This window comes from Grampus griseus (genome assembly GCF_964374135.1).
Source record: "Grampus griseus genome assembly, chromosome: 3".
Lineage (NCBI taxonomy): Eukaryota > Metazoa > Chordata > Mammalia > Artiodactyla > Delphinidae > Grampus > Grampus griseus.
In genome coordinates this window covers 155471533-155493582 of record NC_139019.1, presented here as the reverse complement: position 1 = coordinate 155493582, position 22050 = coordinate 155471533, and the positions used below count along the sequence as shown (strand labels likewise).

The window sequence follows — 22050 nt, the reverse complement described above, 5'->3', positions numbered from 1 at the left end:
GTCCACCCCCAGCCCTGGCAGCTGCCCCAGGAATGCTGTGTCGGCAGGAAGGCACGGAGGATACTGGGCTGCAGTCTGTGTCCTGACGGGCTCTCAGTGATGTCAGCGGCTCTTGGCCTCGTCCAGTAAACATCTGTTCTCCTTATTCTAACCCAGGAATTCCATTTCAGAATAGTCACGGCCTCATCTGGCAACATAACCGTCCCAGGCTGGTTATGGCCTGGGGCAGGGAGAGCATCCTACCCAGGGGCCTGCCGGCCCCCAGCCCTGCCTCCCCACTCCGCCCACCCAGCCCAAGCCCAGCCCACGGAGCACTCAGAAGTGATGAATATCTGCACTGCACTTCATGCGTCTCCAAGTACTTTCACACTTTGGTTCCTCCTAACAGCACCATAAGGAAAATACTACCTCGTAGTAACAAGGGCCATTCGCTACTAAGTGCCAGCCGTGGGCCTCACTTCACTGAATCCTCATAATAACCCACCAGACTGTTTGCTGCCATCAAATTTACCTTTCACAGATGAGAAATAGGAGGCTCTGCGAATGAGGGAGCCAGAATCAAACATGGGGCGGGACCGCATCTGACTAGCGCACTGGGCCTCACACAGAGACAATGGTCTGTAAGCCGAAATCCTGAGACAGAGGTGGGAGGAAGAGACGACCAGCCGCAGAACCACTCCGGCATCCACCGCAGCATAAGAGAAATGCTCAGGTGCCGACACAAGGCCCACGCAGGAAATGATAGTGACTGAGGCGGGAGGGCGGGGGGCGGGGGGGGGGGGGACCACAGGGGGCAGCAGAGAGCGTGGTGCTGAGGCTGTGAGATCCCTCTGGAGGGCTCTGGCCCTGCTCAGTTCCAGCCCTCTGGAATACAGGCCTAACAGCTCTCCCAGGTCCTCCAGAGAAACTGGAAATCTGGAGCTCTGTGAGAAATTTGTCAAACACTGGGAAGGCCAAACAAAACTCATCTGTGGGTGGACATGGCACACAGCCCGCCAGTTTGCAAACTCCGCCCTGCACGATGAGAACACTGAAGTTCAGAAATTATTACACTGCTAAGGGGCAAGGCAGGGACTCAAAACAGGGTTTCAAAGTTCAGATTCATTCATTCCCTTCAGAGTTTCAGGTTATACATCTGGATCTACCTGCCAGCCCTCCCCTGAAAGTGTCTCACTGAACCACTTCCCCAGCTGAAACTCAGGACAGTCTTTCAAAGACAGTCATTTTCCTGCCAGCCCTGCAAACAATTCTGCCCGGGTGCACAGCTCCTTGGCTGTAGGGGACACCTAACAGGCCACACTGGGCTGAGAGAGACTCCCTGACCTAATGGTGGGCCTAATGGGGGCCCACCAGTCACTGCTACTCATCCCCCGCAAAACCACCACACGTCCATGTTCTATGCTCAAGCTCTACTTGATGCAACAGACCAGGAAAAGAAAAGTTGCTCCACCAAGGGTAAGTGAAGACGGGAGATCACTTCCACCCAGACTTGTCCACTTTAGGTCCACTGTCTGCAGCATTCGCAGAAAGAGAAGCAGGACCTGGTCCTGCTCTCCCGTAGATGGCGGCAGGCCAGGTGATCTGAAGACATGGTTGTGGCTCCCACACAAAATTACTAAAATTCAATTTTATACTCTAACCAACGTAATAAGACATAAAATGAATAAATATTGAAAAAGATGCGAAAATATTATGAATTGCAGAAATAACTGCATACTTAGAAAATCCTCTCCTGCAAAAATAATCCACCAAAAAGGACAAACATAATAATATGGAAGTTCATGAAAATGCCTAGATGCGAAATAAATATGGAAACTTGCATATCTAGAGTGCAAACATGGGAAACATCCAATCGAGAGATTTATTTTAAAAGGATTTTTTGTGATTATCCACGTTTTGCATCTGTGCCACTATGATAATGGAAGATTGATTTTGCTGAAGTGCAAGAGGAAGATTCAAGTCATTGGGAGCAAATGAGAAGGAACCAGTGAGGCCTGATGGAGCTTGAGTTTGGTAGGTCAACAATGGCTGTCGTGTGTTTAGCTGCAATTGTGTAAATGCATATATAATTTGTACTCACATGCTGTTTTTATTTCCGTTGGCTCTTTGGGAATGAAAGTGTCTAAACTCTGAGAATATTATTAATCTGGAACAAGTAGGTCCCAGCTATTCTGAGTAAAGGATCACCTGCTGTATCTTAGATTAAAAATGTTCCTAGACAATAATAACCTACTATAAAATATAATGGAAAAGATCCTGTTCACAATGGCAATAAAATTCTAACTCTTGGTAGTAAATAAGGGATATATTTTAAAAGATTTGAATTAATGTTCTTATTTTCCTGAGAAAATTAACCATCATGAAGATGTCATTCACTTGTTCAGTAAAGATTTGCTGAGGCCCTGCTGCATGCTGGACACTAATTTAAGCATGCAATATCATCCAAAATAAAGATCCTTTTATGATATTGTTTAAAACCATAAGAAAACAAACCCAAAATCCATTTGAAAAATGGACAAAAATAGCCATTTTTTTTAACATCTTTATTGGAGTATAATTGCTTTACAATGGTGTGTTAGTTTCTGCTTTATAACAAAGTGAATCAGTTATACATATACATATGTTCCCATATCTCTTCCCTCTTGTGTCTCCCTCCCTCCCACCCTTCCTATCCCACCCCTCTAGGTGGTCAGAAAGCACCACGATGGTGATACTTGCCCTATTAGGTATCACAACATATTGTTAAGCAAAAGTAATTAAAAGACCCTAGTCCTGTTGCAAGAAGAAGAGCAGAAAGGCCAGAAATAAGCCAGATCACTTCCATGAACTTCATAGATAGGGAATATGCACCCCAAAGTCAGGAGGAAGGGTGAATTAGTAAATGAATGGTGCTGAGACCCCAGAGAGGCAATTTAGAAAAAATAAATACTTAAAACCAATACCTTATACAGTACAGGAAACACACTTCACTGGAATTAAAGAAGTTAAATATTTTAAATTCAAATCAGAAAAAAATCAAAAACTCTGAAGCACTTCTTTGAAAGGCTGATTATATTCTACAGCTTAAATAAACAGAAGAAATCAACAGGAAGGGGCTGGCAGAGTTGACCAGAAGAAATGAAAGTCATCAAGGTAAAATAAGAAAGGAAACTTCATGAATATAAATCTGCCCAAGATAACAAAGGGTTAATGTTTAGCCCCAAGGAGGACCAGCCAGCTTCAGAAGAGGAAAAGGCATGTGAGGGAGGGGGGGGGGAGGGGGTTGGTGAGGAGCAACCACCAGTTATCACAGAAATACAAGTTTCAGCAACAATAGGAAGGATCATACCCACACCCATATAATTAACCCAAAGCAAATGCCCAGGGCCGAGGGGCCCAGCCCAATCCCTGCACTCAGGAGCCGAGCTCATTCCACTGGAACCAAGGAGCACCTTCAGGTTGGGGAGGACTTCGAGGACCCTGCCCCCAAGCAGGACAAGCTGACCCCTGGACAGAGACTACCATCTGCCCTCCCCCATCATGCCCAGTCCCAGAATATCCACCCAGGTCACCAGAGCCATCATCCACAGAGAGCAGCCCCCTGCGACTGGCCCTGGCTTTGGTTCTTGTACTCCAAATCCTGCAGACCCAGGGGCTCCTCAGAGAGAAGAATGCAGCAACTCCAGTGACATTGATGGTGGGGGCAGATGTCTGGCACACCCTTCCTGTCCCTCTGGTGTCCACCACTCAGCTTTGGCCACCCTCTGCCTTCTACTCCAGACACTGCGCAGAAGCCAACCTCATTCGTCCCCTTGCCCGGATGCCCTTGTGCAGGACACCACCTGCACAACCTTCTATGGCACCCCTGGGGCAGGAACACAGCTTGGTCCGACCAGCCTCTCTAGTAAGGATACAGTCAGCAAGGGCCTGGGCACCCTGGCAGGAAAGATGGCACCCAAAGGCCAGGCCACACTATCTGAAGTGGGGGCTACTCCAGCAAGGCAGAGCAAGGCCTTGACCTCATTTGCTGGGAAGTGCACCAAGAACTCAGCCCTCCCCCGGTAGCAATTAACCCTGTTTGTGCGGATGGTGTGTGGGGGGTGGGGGCGGGGCGGGGGTGATGTGTACCTCTGAGGATCACAGGGGCTGGAACCAGAGCTCCAAGTACAGCAGAAGGAGCCCAGGCTCTGGGCTTTGTGTGACCTGAGCTAGGTCATTGCCCCCCTCTCTGAGCCCTGCTTTCCTCCAAGTATGGCGGGATAATGTCGCCTTCCCTGAGTGTGCCTGATGCCGGTGGGAGCTTGTGAGCATCACAGGAGGTGACTGTAAATAGGACAATGCAGGCGCAGCCTGAGGCCAGCGATGAAGAGCCCACTGCCCAGGAAGGTCACCCAGGAAGGGTCATCCAGGGTGACGAAGGGGGCGCCCCTTACTCTGGGAAAGAAGGAGAGGACAGAGAGGAGGGAAAGGAAGGGAGGGGGAGGGAGGGAGTGGAAAGAAGGGAGGAAAGAGAAGAGGGGAGAAAAAAGGAGGGAGGGAGGGGTGGAGTGAGGAGTGAAGGAGAGGATGGGGGAAGAGAGAAAGAGACAGAGGGGAAGCAAGGGACAAGAGGGGAGGGGAGGGAAGGGTAAGGCGGGGAAGAGAGAGGGAGAGAAGGGATGCCAGGGGCCTTTGAGCCAGGATCCAGCACTACCCCCAGACCCTCCACCTCTCCCTGTTTGGTAGCTGCTCAGGAGATACAGGTCCGCCCTCTGTCAGCTGAGCTGAGCCCGGAGCCAGGACCTCTCCTTGCTCTGTGCATGCGGGTCTCAGACAAGCCACTCCAGGCTGTGACGGACCAACACACCCGGATGCCCAGACCCCAGCTTGGAGCTAGTGAGCTCAGGCCAGTGGCTAATGGCCAGCCGGCGGGTGCAGAGAGCAGAAGAGAGGGGATAAGGTTGGGAGCCTCATAGGGCCTGCAGTCTGGTTGGGGGGGCTTCAAGGAGCAGGACGCCCCTGTGCCTACCCTGCTGACAGGATCTGTGGCATCAGTGTCCACTGAGTTCCACGTGCCTGCAGCATGCAGAGCCAGCCTTTGGAATGGCCATGAAAGGCAGGGTGTCCTCCCTCTGAATTCCTAGGTGAGGGACCCAGGGCAGAGAGGGTCAGGAGCCACCACCCCAAAGGCAGCTCCCCTGGTCCCAGGCCACCTGGAGGCCTGGCCGTCCCTCTTGGCCATCATCTCCTTTTGCCCCAATCTCCCTTTGGACTGAGGCCAGCCAGCCTCATTCCTTGTCACTCCCTCACAGACAGACGCCCTCTGAGGCAGGTGGCATCGCAAGTAGGGAAACTGAGGGTCACAGGCCAGCAGAAGAAGTGCAGGGTCCCGAACCTGGTTCTGTCCTCACACCTCCTGACCCCCAGGTCCTGCCCAGGTCTGATGAGTCAGAATCTCTCAGGGTGAGACCTAGGCACAGGCATTGTTCAAAGCTGCCCAAAACCCATGCCTGTCTGTGGGCAGACAGATAACATGATGGAAAATAAATTTATTTTTACAGGCCACAGATTTCCTCTAGGGGGCAATAGTCTTTGGAAAAAGACCTTCTAGAAGCATGTGGGAATAAAGGTAACAGCGGGACGTAGGGGGCCTGGGTCGGCAGGTACCAGTGACTCAGAAAGGGGGACAAAGTCTTCTGTAAGACTCAGGAGAGGAGAAGCCAGGAGGCTTGCCCCAGAGAAATTGGAGGATGGGAGAAACATCACTGAGAGGAGGGGAACCTGCCTTCAAAATGACAATTCCCCCACAGATGGGCTTTCTAAGAACCCGTCCCTGTTCTACAGGGAACCACCTGCACGGCTGGGCGGTGCAGCCTCCTCCACCTTCCTCGGCAAAGCTCCCCACACCCCACAAACGCTTCCTGTGAGTGGCTGACAGCTGTACACAGGGGCTGGCTTGTATTCTGGGCCAGCAAGCTTGCAACTGAGGAGAACTGGCAACAGCTCTGAGGTCCAGGACAGCAGGAGACACAGCCCCTGGGAGCTGCAATGCCTTTAGCCTTTAAGGAGGGTGGTGGCAGTGTGAGGGTTAGACATCTTTTATCTAGATTTCAGCTCCTTTGCTGATGAAAACTAGAATTCAAAGGATACTGCCTTCGCATGAAATCCATCTTAGTCCACGAGCAAGTAGAGAAACGCCAGGGGTGTCCCCATCAGAGTCAGGCCCAGAAAGGGATACGCAAAGCCGCTGCTGTTACTTAACGTTACTCCAAAGGTTCTAGATGGCACAGATTGAAAATGAGCCTCCAGAATTACCATAGTCTACAGACAGTACAACTGTATACACAGAAAACCCAAGGGAATTCACAAAGATGTATTAGAATTAATGAGTTCAAAACAAAAAAATTAATGAGTTCAATCAAGCATCCTGATAAAAGATAATTATATAAAAATCAATAGCCATCCTGTATACCAGTGATAGATGGATATGATTCAATTCACAATGGCAAAAAGAAAAAAATCCTTGAAATGGCCATGATTTAAAACAATAGGTGACCCATATAAAAAATGTGTAATACTTTACTAACATCAACATCAAAGCAGAATTAAATCGATCGAAAAACACACCATGCTCCTGGTAAATACTACAAATGTTGTCCATTCCTCCTTTAATTGGTTTCTAAGTTTAATTTAATGTCAATCAAATTCACAAGGGATTTTTCTAACCTGACAAAACAATTCTAAAATTCAATTGAAAAAATAAACAGATGTGACCAGCCAAGAAAATTTTGCAAAAGAGTAACAGCGAAATGGGGAGTATCCAGCCAGATGTTTCAAAGCAGCAGTATCCAGCAGAAATGTAATAAGAATGTCACATGTAGCCATGTTAAAAAAAAAAGGTGAAATTAATTTCGGCAATATATTTTACTTAACCCAATATATCCAATCTATTATTATTTTAACCTGTAATCAATACTTTAAATTTATCAATTAGATATTTTATTTATTCTTTTTTTGGGTACTAAGTCTTTGAATTCTGGAGTATATTTTACACTCAAGAGCACCTCTCAGTTCAGACCAGCCACATCTCAAATAGCCAACAGCTTCAAGTGGCTTGTAGCTACCATAGTAGTGAACAGCACAGCTGTCAAGTAGCCAGTACTTTAGATATTAGAGCTTTAAAGCTCTTATAATGAACAGAATTCAGTACTGGTACAAGAAGAGGACGAAAGAAAAAAAGAATTTATCTGTGATATCAGACCTGAGGTTTCATTTGCAACTGACTGGAGACAGTATGTGGCATAATTCATTTAAAAAATTATACATACTCACAGCTCTTGAGCCAGTTTCTATCATACCTCCAGAAGCTCTGTGTCAATCAGACTGGCCACCGCTGAGCCTTAGACATACCTTGTGTGAAACATAAATACACCTTATTTGCCATGTGGTTCCAATCCCTGTCTTCAAAGGAGAAATATCCAGGCTCAAAGATGAATCTTTTCTTGTTGTCGTTTTTATTGTTTGGCTGTGCCATGTGTTAGTTGCGGCACGTGGGATCCTTGTTGCGGCACACGGGATCCTCATTGCGGCACGCAGGATCCTCGTTGCAGCACGCGGGATCCTCTTTGTGGTGCGCGGGTTTAGTTGCCCCGTAGCATGTGGGATCTTAGTTCCCCGACCAGGGATCGAACCCGCGTCCCATCAGGGAAGTCCCTCAAAGATAAATCTTTGAATGTTCTGCTCACAGAGCTGGCAAGGGCTTGTCCCTCCAGTTTGAACAGCCCAGTCTCTGCCGCTGCCCTGCTTCCCCAGCATGGGAATTACGTGCCGGCTCTTAGGTCCTGAAATCACTTGTAACATCATCATAATAATAAAACTATGTGTCTGGGACTCTAAGACACCCATTTTTCACATTTACCACATCTAAACTCAGGATGAAATCAATGGGTCTTATCACTGCCAGCAGCTGGCAGCAGCCATGGGGTGGCTGGCATTGCCTGGCACACACCAACTCTGCCACGGTGTTTCGTACTGCCGTTACTTCGCTTGAGTTACTTGTAGGGTCAGCATTTCTTGTGTTGAGACCCTTCCCACCCAAAATGTCTTCAAGAAGTCACACTGTGATGTAAAAAATTACAGTGTATGCAGAAAGGCACGGAGACAACAGAGTGTGTAGCTTTGGCATCCATGAGAAATGTCCCTGGAGGAAGGACTGCAACCTCATTCCTTTGCCAAAGAGAGGAAGACACCCAGAAGTGGACGAAGCCAGTCACACACTAAGTAAGCAAAGTGAGCAAGACAGGAAAAACAGCCCACCACTCAGAGCAACTAGAGGCGGGGTGGCTGATGCCTACGCCTCACGGGACTACAGTTAAGGTGCAGTGGTGTGGTTTAGTTGGGAGTGTCCCCTCTTTCTTGTGGCGCCCTATAATTGATGGCACCTTAGATGCAATGAAACACAGGAACGGCCAACACTTCCCAAACCCGGGGCCTGGGCTAAGTGCACCCACCCTTCCAAAGCCCAGTGGCAATCCAAGGAACTGATGTTTGGCAGTGTTTGTGGCCCTTGTCCAGGCTGCCCAGCTGCGCAGGGAAAAGCTGACCATGTGACATGGCAGCCTCCAGCCCACAATAAGTCCACTGCTCACCATGGCGAACACTGAAATGTAAGGGGCAGGGTAGGGCAGTGCAGAGCCTGCCTGAGCCTTGGTCCTAGACGCTAGGGTTTCCTCTGCCTCGGAGCAGAAGCTGTGTGCCCCTCTCCACAGGCCCTGGAGTAGACATGCAGTGTAACTGAAATTCACGCATCAGCCTGAGGAGCCGGCTCCAGGCTCAGTAATAACTGCTCCATATTAATGGCAGCACAGCAGACCCAATGGACAGCTGACATTTAATATGAAACATAGGCAGCAGAGCGAGAGGTTCCTACCTGGGCCCTCCCATTCCAGAATGCCTGCCACTGTGGGGAGGGGGGGCTCAAGGCAGCACCAAGATTCAGGGGGCTGGAGTCGTCCCCTAAGTACCTCCATCCCACCTCAGTCCCCTCCCCTGCAGGAAACCCCTGCCAAGAACATACATGACCACACATGCACACTCACACTTGAATACACACACTCGCACACATGCTTACTTAAATGCACACAGGCACACGCACAGATACCCACACACACTCACATGCACACACATCATACTCATACAGATATGCATACACATGCACACATTTCCACATACATATACACACACATCCCGTGTATAGGAACATGCACACACATTCACACACACCAGCAGCCTGCTGTGTTCTGGCAGCAACACAAAACCCCCCAGCCTGCCCGAGTGCAGGAGGGCAGTAGGGATAAGCAAGGACACATCTGCCTGCCAGTACAGACCCATGGTCCCAAGAGAGGCCCCATGCATACTTGACCCTACAGATCTCAGAGACCAGAATGAGGAGGCCCAGGCCACAGCTCAGGCCACCACACAGCAAAGCCATCCTCTATGCTGAGTGGACACACCAGGCCATGGTTGGGGGGGGCAGGGGGCATCCCTGTGGCTCAGAGCAGATGAGCCCTTCGATGACTTCTCTACTCACGCAGGTTGTGGCATTTGTGGTCCTCACAGCAGGCCTGGGTGAAGACCCAGCCTTCCCCCGCCTCCCAGCTGATGCTGGGTCACTCCTCACTCACTAAGTGCTGGGGATATGGGGGGATAGGCAGTCAAGGCTGGCCATCAGGCAGGGGAAACCTGAAACCTGCCAACACCTGAAGGAGCAGCATCCTTACACTCGGGAACCAATGTCATAAACACACAACCAGGCAGTGGAGTCAGGGCAGGGATGGCAATGTGACAGAAGACGGTCCAGAAAGAGCTGGCCTCCTTGGGCTGAGGCTCAGAGATCGGTGACCAGCTATGCTGGCCTTCATGAGGGGTCTAGTCAGGCTTCACTATGCTCCTGCACTGTGCATTGCTGGGCCACAGTGATTGGCTATGGAAAGGTCCCATGACCTAAGCCTGTCCATTCAGAGTGAAGTCAGAACTGTAGCAGGAACCTCCAAAAAGTAGTCTGTTTCCCTTTTGCACCTGGTTATACCTGGGGAATGTGAGGGTGTGGGTGCAACTACAGCCAATGGTCCACCAAGGAACAGAGTCACACTAGGGAGAGGGAGCTGGGCGAGCAGGGGCACCACTCCACCCCTGAATTACCTACCCAATCCCACCAGTCCTCAGATGCCTTTTGTGTGTGTGTGGTAAAATACATATAACAGGGACTTCCCTGGTGGTGCAGTGGATAAGACTCCGCGTTTCCAATGCAGAGGGCCTGGGTTCAATCCCTGGGCAGGGAACTAGATCCCACAGGCATGCCACAACTAAGAGTTTGCATGCCACAACTAAGGAGCCGACAAGCCACAACTAAGGAGCCTACCTGCCACAACTAAGGAGTCACGTACTACAACTAAGGAGCCAGTGAGCCACAACTAAGGAGCCCACGAGCCGCAACTAAAACCCGGCACAACCAAATAAATAAATATTAAAAATAAAATAAAAACGTATAACATAAAATTTACCATCTTAACCACTTTTAAGTGTACAATTCAGTGGTATTAAATATATTCATAATGTTGTGCAACGATCACCACCATCTATCTCCAGAACTCTTTCCTTTTTGTAAAACTGAAGTTCTGTATCCACGAAACAACAACGCCCCATCTCCTTCCTTCAGCCCCTGACAACCTCCACTCTACCCCCTGTCTCTAAGATTTGGACAACTGTAAGTGCCTTCAGATGCCATATTTGCTGAAGCCTGCTGAGTCTGGGTTTCAGACCACAGACATGCCTACACCATTCTGAGGGGCCACCATAAGGTGGGCAGGGGCCGTGGGCTGCTGCTCTGCCATCCCTAGCACAAACTCCTGACAAGCCAGCCTCCACCATGGCAGCCACAGGTCAGTGCACATCCCTCCCCAGTCCCAGCAGGGAAGAGCCCCTGGGAAGCCGCTTCCCTCCCGCCAAATGGCACTCAGTGAGAAGTGGTGAGGAGGCCAGACAGGAGGTTGTGGATGCCCCAGAAGAGGGCATGGGGTAGCTGTGATGAAGTAAGGCTGGGTTCTCAGCAAGTTCTCGAAGACAGCCCCTGCCTTCAGGGAGCCCAGGCCCATCTAATGATCCTGCTGCCAGCATAGCTCTCAACATTTCCACATATGCCTCTGGAGGCCCAGTCAGGGGACCTCAGAGCTCACTGGATTCACACTGGAGTCATTTGCCCACGTGATATCAACCGACTCAGAAATGCAGCTTCTCTGAAGAAACATCCATAGGTCCGGCAGCAAGGAGCCCATGCTCCTGAGGGCCAACAATCTATCAAGGGAGGCAGGGCATAGACTAGCCAGGGTCCCCACCTCTCCATCAGCCCGATCCCTCAACTGGTCCCCATTTGGCCCCTAAGAAACCCAGAGTTGCCCTAGAAGGGTCTCAGAAATAATTGATGCAGCCCCACTTGTCACTGGACAAACCGAGGCTCATGGTGGGAGTATTTGCCCAGAGTTGCATGATGACCTGCCAGAGCCCAGTCCAAGGTCTCTTCACCACCTCCAACCCTCCTCCAAACAGGCCCAGAGGGGCTTCCCTCCTTACTTAGTTTCATTTAGACCACGGGTTTTGAACTCACGTTTCATGAACCCCAAAGTGGGGGTAAGACAACTGTGCAAAACCACACGTGTGCACAAGTGCTTTCCTGCGGGAAAGGAAGCAGAGCTTTTGGCCGTTCTCCAAGGGGGCCTACCCCACTGAGTGTGGACATTCTGGGGTCTGCAGCAAAGCATACAAGGAGAGGTGGGCCACCCCTGGGCATGGGGCACAGGGTCTTAGGGGGCAAGGAACTTCACAGGCTTCCAGCCCCCACTCCCCAGGCACACTCATTTCATGGCCCCTAGCTGAGCTCCACCCAGGTGCAGCATGGCCCTGTGGGCCCAGGTACAAGTTGCTCATAGTACAAGTTACCGAAGAAGCATGGGGTACAACGTGGCATGTGAATGTCCAGGACAGCTTCCTGGATGAAGTGCCATTTAGCTGAGCCCTACAGAGTGAGCCAGGTAAAGAGGGAGGGATAAGAGTGGTCCAGGCGAGGGCACAGCCTGTGCAAAGACCCTAGGATGGGAGTGTCCAGTGGTGGAGAAACTGAAAGCTTGATGTGACTGGAGCACAGGCATGAGGCGGGACACAGTGACAGACGAGGCTGAAGGCTACTGGGTCAGGTCATGAAAGGCCTTGTATGTCAGGCCAGTGGTTTTGAATTTTTTTTTTCTGGGTTTGGATTTTTTTTAAGGGCAATAAGAACCACTTAAGACCACCACTTAAGAAAGACTTAAGACCACCACTTAAGAAAGGTCTTAAGCAAAGGAGTGACAAAAATCAGTCTGGCAGCTGTGGTGGGAAAGAGTTGCTCCAATTTGGAGTGGCTAAGGATCACATGGGCAGAAGTCGGGGCTTGGAGTTAAGTGTGGTGGAAAGATGGGAACTGGGATGACGTCCGGATATGTCTAGGACGATGACTGGCTGGATGTGGCAGTCATGGAGTGGGAGGGGAAGGGCGATCCTGGGATTCCTGCCCAAGTGAAGGGTGAGGTCTGGAAGAGAGTAGAGAGACCTGTGTTCCATTTCAGAAGCATGGGGTCACTCAGGGAAAGAGCCCCCAAGGCAGCTGGGCAGGCAAGTCTGGAGCACAGAAAGAGATTCGGGCCAGATGCAGGGCTTGAAGTCTGGGTGGAGAGTGGCAGCCCAGCACACTGGTCCTTCCTCTTGCTTTTATGATAAAACCCCAATCCATTCCAGAGTTTGGGGACCTGACCCTCACTCTCAACCCCAAAGAGGGGCAAGAGACTCTGGCCAGGCCCACATCACAGTGATTGATTTAAAGGTGGGCCTATAACCTAAGTAGGACCCAACAGAACCCTCTCCAGGACTCTAGCAAGAACCATCCAAAAAGGAGTGCTCTCCATTTCCAAGACATTGCTACCGTGGAAGACAAGTTAAGCCAGGAGCTGCTGGTGGACCCCACATGAGGAGAGCCATCCTGAGATGAACACAGACACTGACAGAGCTGAAAGGCAGAAAGCATGTTCTAAAAGCAGCCCTGAATCCGCTAGATCCAGCCACGCCTGAAGCTGGAACTCCTTAGGACCCCAAGGATAACTGGGCCCATGACATCCCTTGTTTGTTTCATCCAAATTGGTTTTCTGCCACTTAAACTGAATGAGTCTTAAACAACAAGGAGAATAATAAGCCATGGAGGAGGCTGAGACCACCCTGGGCAGCTGTGTAGACTGCCAAGAACAGAGGCCAAGCAGGTACCTCTGCTCCTCTGACCTGAGCAGCCCCAACACCCAGGGAACCCGGACGTTCCCGCAGCCCCTCTTTGGTGTTCCTGAGACCTTCCCATTGCCCTCCAGGCAGTGCCAAGGCAAGGTGAAAGGTAGGAAGACCCTACAAAGGGCAGCTGCAAGTCCCACATACCTCTCACCCCCAGCCCTGCAGCTCAAGCCTGCTGCACCTGCCCTCCACATTCCAGCACCTGAACCAGCTGGAGCCCAGTGTGTGGCCTAAAAGATAGCAGCCTTTCTAGGAGAAATGAAACTCAATTAATTCAGTCCCTTAGTCCAGGAAATGACTTCTCTCTGTGGCCCTTAGTGACTTTTAATGCCCATCAAGACTATAGAGAGCAGGTGCCTGGCCAGGATGGCAGCCCAGCAGGGGAGCGCCAGCCCACAAGGCAGCAACCCTTGAGCCTGCCTCACAGAGTCACTGCCCAGCCCATGGACTCTTCCACCAATGGCCTTGCCAACTAGAAACACCAGGCCAGAGAGGTCCCCTGAGCTGCACTGCATGAAGGAGACAGAGGTATGGCTGGGTGCTTCCATCCTACTGGAGTCCCCACTGCCATCACCTAGCCATGAGGACTCAGGCCACCTGAAAGGAGCTGCAGTCCAGAGCAAGTCAGTGCCAAGTCACCAAGCCACTTGGCCACCAGACCTGCTCTCAGCTCCCACTCACTGACACTGACAACAGTCAATGCCGCTGACTGAGAAGGTCTCCAGGAGTTGACTAGAAATGTTTTAAAGAAATGCATTTCTTCATTTTTATTCTTTTTGTTGGTGTGCAAAAAATGCAATAACATGTAGTGAGCTGGGCTTGGAACCAAACAGACATGCGTTTAAATACAGACTGCAAAGCTTGAAGTAAGCTATCTCGGTTTATTCATCTGTAAAATGGGGATAATATCAGCATATACCATAGGGTGTTGTGAGGATTAATCAAGGTGATACAGCATAAGGTGCTCAGAAGAAAGCCTGGCACATAATAAGGGCACAGTGAACTGTGAAGTTCTGTTATTACTTTTTATGTCAACAGGCTTCTCATTGGGTTTTTAATGAGCATGTAAGAATGATGTGAAATTAGTACACCTATCATGTGGCCTGAGAGGTACTAGAAAACTCTTCCATAGCAATGAAATATACAAGAATCCTTTGTTAAGCATTACTTTCTCACCCATTGTGAAAAGGCAAATGTTAACCTTTCCCTGTGAATATGATGAACAATACCTGTCTAGTGACCGTAAAAGAACCTGGAAACTACACCTACCAACCTCTCTGGAAATAAAGTATATGGTATGTCTTATGAAGCATGTGACATTTCCTGAATCTGTACGTCTACCTGATTCTAGTAGAATTTTCACCTTGGCACACCCAGGTTCCAATCTCATATTATTATAGGGAGCAGAACCCCTTACACTCTCCATCCATGGGGTTCTGCAAACCTCATGTCCTGATTCTCATGGGAGCATCTGGCCCCAGCCTGAAGAGAGTGCTACCCAGGACTCAGCTGGAATTATCAGAAAAAGATGTCAGCCAGCACCGGTGGGGCCCCTTGACTTACCACAGAAGGACTCCACCTGAGAACAAAGCCAACACATAAGAAGGCAGAGGCAAGTGACAGCAAGAGTCCTAATGACAGGAGCACCTGGATCCAGCCATGCCTAAAGACTGACCATTATGTGAGCTGCTAATTGCCCGTTTCTGTTTAAACTAATTTGACTTGAGTTTTCCTTCGCTTGTGACTGAAAGGATGCTGATCCTAAGAATCCCCTTGGGCTGAATAGATTAGGAGACTCCGGTCCACAGAAAACAAAGCTACTACCGCCTTCCTTTAAGGCAGAGAAACAAATTCGGGACCAAGCAAGTATATGAGCAAATGTGTGTCCCAGGCCAGGAGCAGGACGATAGGCCTGAAAGGGCCTATGGCTCTTGGGAGAGGCTTGTCCCACCTAAGCATCTAAACTTAAGCTGTAAGACCACAGCTGCCTGCTGTGACCCTGCTCCATGGTTTCTCCACACGTCTTCCAGGAAGGCTAGTTCCACATGTTCTGCAAAGAAGGTGTTGATGGTCCCATCTGCATGGGAAGTACTGCATTACATGGAGTTCAAGAGGTTTCTTTATTACAGAACTTCTCAGAGAACCCAGTGGGCCTCCTTAAATCTCCCAGGCTGAAAGCAAAGGTGCAGCGTTTCCCACACCAGTTGTCCACTGAACCGCATTTGCCCAGAGAAACTTGTGGTGTAATCCTGTAGTACTCCTTTGCAGCAATGGGGGTGTAGCGCTTTGCTTCTCAAAGGGCAGTCCCAAAGCCCAGGAGCACAAGCCTGGTAGCTTATTAAAAATGCAGAACCTTGAACCCTACCCCAGACATACAGACTCAGAATCTGAATTTTAACAAGATCCTTGGGGATCTGCACACACTGCAGCCTGACACACCTGCTTCAGTGTGTTTCACTATCTGTGAAGGAAGAGTAGGGCTGCAGAGGAAGGGGTACTGTGTGGCATGGCTGCTGGGAGGATGAGATGCATGTAGCCTTGTAATGACTATTGAGAGGGAGTGCCTAGGGATTGCAGCTTCTATTACTACACCTCAGGTGCTTCTACCCACCCAGACTTGGGAGCACCATGGCAGAAGGGGCTGGACAGAACCAGGCCAGACTCCTGCCACCACAGGCTGTGTGGCCTTGGGCAAGTCACTCAACCTCCCAGAACCTCAGCTGCCCATCTGTAAACCAGGGATGAAGAATCCTCCCCCACAGGGTCTCTGAGGACCAGAAACATGATGTTTAAACCCCGGGCCCTTAGCAAGTGGGCCTATCACTGATGCAACAGAGGGACTTAACGGGCTAAGGAATTAAGTGTATAAGATCAGAACAGACACACACACGCGAAAAAGAAAGAAGGAAAAAGAGAAGAACTAATGATGCTGCCCCACTATCTCAAGGCCAGTTTTCACTGACAACATTCAAGGCCACTCAGGTAGACGCCAGTCCCTCTTCCAACTCCAGTCTTCTCTCCAGCTGTGTCTTGCACTTCTGCCGGTGTGTGTCCAGTACACGTGACATCTCACTGCACCTGTTCTGACCAAGCCGATACACACCTGGTACTTCTCTGCATATGCTCTTCTCTATGTGCATTTGCCCCCGGCAACTCATTCTTCAAATAGCCGCCAGGAGCACATTTTCCAAGCCCTGACCAGAGTGGGCCCCAGCCCATCAGCTGAGCATGTGTGCCCCAGGTGGGCACCAGGCCAGCTACATCTCTGACCAGCACAGTGGACAATGGCGCTTGGAGGTGCTGGCTGAACAAACAAATCACAGAATGAACGATGCATGTACAAAGCCTCCCTGAAATGCTCTCCATCAAGTATTACTTAGCACACAGGAGTTGGCCCAGCAACAGACTACCTCCATGTCAACTCCCCCACCCCAGCCCAGGCCACCCCCCCGAGCCCCCAGCACCAATTTCCTTTTATTTAGGAAATTCACCTCCAGTGTAAAATGAGACACACGTATGAGGTCCAGGGCAGCCTCAGAGGCAACAAGGATATAAAGGGCTGCACCGTGTTAACCCAACTCCTCCAAGGACGTTTACAGTTGTTTGCAGTACACCCAGGTTCTAACTAAATCCAGCCAAAGGCAGTGATTTTTCCGAAGCAACAAGTGACATTTCCTGTGTCTCCATAAAAAGAACGCCAGCGGTTGTGGGGCTCCGTGTAATTGCTGGCTCTGCAGCCTGCAGGGCGAGACAGAGGACAGGGGGCTTAGGGGCCAGCAGGACTGGGAGAGAGGCCACTTGCTAAGAGTAGGAGTCCCCTGAGCAGCAATTAGAACGGAACCCATGGTGGGCGGCTTCAGATGTCTGGCCAGCACAGCCAGCCTGACCACCACACACCCAATCCAAAATAGAAAACTGCAGTGGCTTCTGCCACGTGTCAGGCCTCAGGGTGGCCGGACGGAGCACTGCCAATGTCAGCCTCCTCCCTGAGCATTGATCCAGGCTTCCTCCAAGGACCCCTTATGCCAGGCCATGGTCCCCCTAGGCCCTCAGAAGCAGGAGAACTTCCCAGGGCTCTGGTCACATTAAGTGGCCCAGGCAGTCCCAAAAGGGACCCACTCCCCAGCCTCTCCTGTCCTTCAGGGCCTTCCCATGGGCACCAGAGCTTGCATTTCCAAATGCTCCCCTTGGCTCAAAATAGAGAGAGAAAACCAACTTTTCAAATAACCAGCTGAAGTCCAACAGGAAACCACAGCATAAAAATCAGTGGTTCCCGGTCAGCCAGGGGGCAGAGGGATAACTGGGTATTTCAGCACCACTGCCTGGTCCCTAGGCTGGCACCACTTGCACACACAGAAACGAGAAGACCAACTGCCAGCACACATGCCCCCACACAAATGTCACACATGCCACAATGCACAGCAACACACACGGACACACAAATGAACAGAAACCTGCAGATACACACATGGACAAGACACAATGGCACATTCACATGTTCACACAAGTACACAGGTACTCAGATACTAGTACCCATTCCAAAACACATGGGCAGACGCACGCACTCACAGAGATATACACACACCTGGATGCAAGATGAAGACCTGTGCCTGCAGGCATAAGGGAGACCACACTTTGCTACTTGATAAGTGCTTTGGAAATGTGGCCTTCCCTCTGCATAAATCACCCTCTCGGTCCAATTGAAACAACTTGCCTTAGAGCCAACCCCTTCAGTCTGCACCCAGTGGTCCCTAAGCACAAGGGTGCAGAGAAGGTCTTCAATACAGGCCTTGCCCTCCCAGGGGCCTCCCAGATAAACAGCTTCCAAAGCCCAGGAGAGGGCAATGGACAGAAAGAAGGGAGAGAAGTGCGTACTCACCAGCCCGTCGCAGTTGCTGAGCGCCACAGAGGAGGCTTCAGCCAGGCCGGCCACGTCTCCGACGTAGAGGCAGGTCCCAAGCAGGGGCTCCACGCGGGTGGCGCCCGACTCGCTCTGCCACTCCACCGTGGCCCCGGGCGCCACGAGGCGGGCATTGGGCCGCAGCCGCAGGTGCAGGTCTCGGCCGAAGACCGTGACATTGTAGAAGAGGCGGCCGCCAGCGTCCTCCTCGCTGCCTCCGGAGAAACCCGGGATCTGGACAGGGGCGGCCCTGCGGGCCCGTACCCCAGCCTGCGCCGTCGCCGCCGACACCACGTGGGACACCAAGAGGCCCTGAGCGTCAGTGCGCACCGGCACCGCCAGGATGCGCTCCGCTCCGTGCCCCTGGGGCCAGCCTGCAATGGGAAGGGACGTTAGACCAGTCGAGACCTGGGAACCCCAGGGCCCCGCCACCGAGTCCAGCATCCTCACAAACCCCTCCCCCACTGCGAAGGGAAGGGCATTCCGCTAGGCAACCCCCAGAAACTAGCCTTCTTCCAACCGGGAAGGGGCGTTAACAGGGCCGCCACTCCCGACCCCCGCCGACCCCGGGCCGACCCCCTCTAGAACCCGCCCAGCCAAGAGCTCTGCACCCTGCCCCGTTCCGGGTTGGGGCTCCGCGGCTCCTCGCAGTTCCCCAAGGGACGGCCCGGTCAGAGCATCCTCCACCCCTTGAACCTACCGTCCTCGGCAGTACGTGGGGCTGCTCCGAAGCCATTCCCGGCTGGCCCCCTACCCGTATGCCTCTACCCCTTCAGCAGTCCCCGCCGCCCGACTGCCCTCACCGCTCGCCTCCGGAGCGGCGAGGACTCGGCTCCCCCGGGCACTGGCGGCCTGTCCTCCGTGTACAGCTCCAGGTTAGCCCGCTGCCGGCCACCCTCCCCGCGTGCCCGAGGGCAGGGAGGGTGAAGGAGGGTCCCTCAGATCTTCGAGGATCCCCTCCGGGTCGCCCCAGCCAATCCTCAGGGCCCAAGGCGGCGCGCTCCGCACCCGACTCCTCCCGAGCGTCCCCGGACGCGAGCCGGGGCGCAGCCTCTCCCTGGCTCCCCCGGACACGCTGGGGCTGGCGCTGCGCTCTCCGCCGCGGGGCTTTCCCGGCCCTCCGTCTCCACGCTCCGCGTCCCGGGAGCCGCGAGCGCTCCGAGGCTCCCCGCAACCCGAGACGCCCAGGTGCGCCGCAGGGCGCCCCCTGCGCGACCAACCCGGCCCCGAAGTTGGCCAACTTGGCCCCGGGCGGGGCGCGCGGAGTTTGCCCAAGTCAGGCTGGACGACGCCTGGGGAGGGGGCGGTGAGGCACGCAGGGCGGGGAGGAGCCCGGCCGACTGGGGTCGCGAAGCGTGAGGGCCGCGCCGCACCTACCTGGGGGGTCGGCGGCGGCGGCGAGCCGGGCGTCCGCGGGCAGCGGCGGTAGCAGGAGCGGCAGCAGTAGCAGCAGCAGCGCGGGGCAGAGCAGGCGGCGAGCGGCTCCCGCCGGCGGATCCATGGCAGCCGGACCGCAGCCGGGGCCCCGCACTCGCAGCCGGCGCGAAAGTTCCCCGCGCGCCGCCCAGCCCACATCTGGGGGCAGCTGGAGCCGCCCGCAGCTGCAGCACCGCAGGGCGCGGGGCGGAGGAGGCGAGGCGCGGAGAGGAGGGCGGGGGAGAGCGGAGGGAGGCGGGGAGAGGGAAGGAGCGAGCGAGAGAGGGAGGCGGGAGGGAGGGAGAAGGCGAGAGAGGGGGAGGGCGGGGACGGCGGGCGCCTCAGCCTGCGGTGACCCGGCGCTTCTTGGCGCGGCCGCCGCTGCCGCCGCCGCCGCCGCCGCCGCCGCCGCCACCGCCGCCACCGCCCGCTCCCCTCCTCGCGCCGTCGCCGCCGCGGTTCCCGGCTCGTAACGAAGCAGAGACACCCCGAGGCGGCGGCGTAAAAACGCCGCGGGCCGGGTCGGGAGAGCCCCGCTGCTGGCCACCCTCTGCGGCGCCCCGCGCACTCGTGGCGCGAAACCTCGGAGGAGCTAAAGCCCGCCCGAGCATCCCCACCCAAAGAGTCCTCGGAGCACCCGGGTCCCAACCGTCAGCCCTGGGGCGCGAGGGGCCGCCTCTCCCTCTCTGTGCGCTCTGGGGCAGGATAGGGAGCAGAGCTGGGAAGGGGCGGGGAGGCCTGATTACTGGTCCATGGGGCTGAGCCAGGCCTTTTGACCAGTTAGAGACCCCAGAGGCTGAAAAACAGTTTTACCAGGAGGGTGCATGCACCACAAGAGCCACCCCAAAGATCAACTTTTACCCTTACAGAGAGAGGCAAGTTTCCCTCAGTCTCCAGCTCCTCTTTGCCTGAAGTCCCTCTCCCCCTCCGTCTGCCTCCCCAACCCTCCATTGCAGCCTCTGAGCACAGTCTCCTCCACCTAGACCTGGGCTCCACCTGCTAGAGCTCAGTCAGGTTGCCTCCCTCACCTGTCCTGAATCCTACATGGGAGTCTAGACGCCTGGTCTTTGCACACCCCCAGGCTCTGCCTGAAATAGCCTCTCTACACTCTGCCCACCTTTCCCAACTCAGCATCCAAGGCATCCCTCTCCACCCTGGAGCCAGTTTGCTGTCAAAGCCCATTCCCAGCTGGACTCCTCTCCAGCACAATCCTCATTGCCTGTCCCACCAAGTCTACTGTCCCCCAGCACAATGGCCTTCCCTCCCCTTGGGAGCCCACTCCCAAGCATGTGTCTGTGGGAACACCTCTGCTATGTGACCCCAGACTTCTGCCTCACTTCCCTGGAGGGTGGACACCTGTCCTTTTGGATTTTCTCATTCACTCTGCCCCAGGCCTGTGTGGCCAGTGCTTTGGGGCTGGCCTTGGTCAGGCAGGGCCTGATGACTCAGGTCCCTCCCTGCCCACCAGAAGGGCCCAGTCTTATGGGTAAAACACATGACTTACACAACTTGCTCTAGCTGTGATTTCATATTCTCAGTTCCATCATTTTCAGGACCCATCATTTTCAGAGGGCACTGAAGCTTGATGGCCATCTTCACCTGGAAGCTTTCCTCTGTGACCCCTGAGGGTGCCCAAACAGGATCCAGCCCCCAGGCATGGTGAACATCTGTTGTCAGTGTTAAAAATGGTAACATTTCACATAAGAATTTAGAGTTCTGACTTCTTTTGAGAAATTGGAAAGTGTGACTACACTGGGCCTGCATTTCTGCTTATCAGCCATTAAGTGGGGCAAATGCCCTGCAGGTTGCTGTAGGTTCCCTTCCCTTACCCACAGAAGGCATCCACTTTTGTAACCTCTGATGGTTCCAGAGAAAGTGGATGGGGATCAGTGTATGGGAAGAGAGATGACTCCAGAGCCAGGTATCCTGGAGGACTTGGCATGGGTCGAAGAAGAAGTGGCATGGGTCGAACCCTGAAGGCTGAGGAAGCCAGGCAGCCCAGAGCTGGGTCCAGCTAGGTGCTGTCTTGGAATCCACGACACTTCCACTCATTCCCCCTGTGGCTGTCATGCTTTCATCCGCCTCAAAAGATGAATGAGACCCAAGCAGCAGCCTCACCTATTTGATGAGGGTGATGTTCTACTACCTCACTTGCTTCCCTGCCAGGTTTATGGTGACTACCATAATCCTCCTACCACCACCATTATTTCTTTATACTGTACTTAAGTTTTTAAAGGAGACTTTAAATCACTACCGTAAATGGGAAAGCCAACATCTTGCCATAAATCAAAGATAACTGCCAAAAATAAATACATGAAACAAAAAGCTGTTATCAAATTGTAAATACTATTGCCTGCAAAAGGCACGGAGGCTGAAGCTGATTAGCAAGTGTTGGAAAAGTGGTGAGACAGACT

At 52.8% G+C, this 22050-nt stretch overlaps 1 protein-coding gene across 1 annotated transcript in view; it reads right to left on the bottom strand.

The window, feature by feature from the left end:
• ADAMTS2 (ADAM metallopeptidase with thrombospondin type 1 motif 2) overlaps window positions 1–19721 on the bottom strand; it is a gene marked incomplete at its 5' end in the record, with an annotated part of 245426 nt that extends 225705 nt beyond the window's left edge. The window contains 2 exons of the mRNA XM_082650498.1: window positions 18200–18594; window positions 19598–19721. Of these exons, the coding sequence (XP_082506624.1) occupies window positions 18200–18594; window positions 19598–19721 (519 nt within the window). The remainder of the gene's footprint in view (window positions 1–18199; window positions 18595–19597) is intronic.
• Between the last annotated feature and the right edge of the window lie 2329 nt (window positions 19722–22050).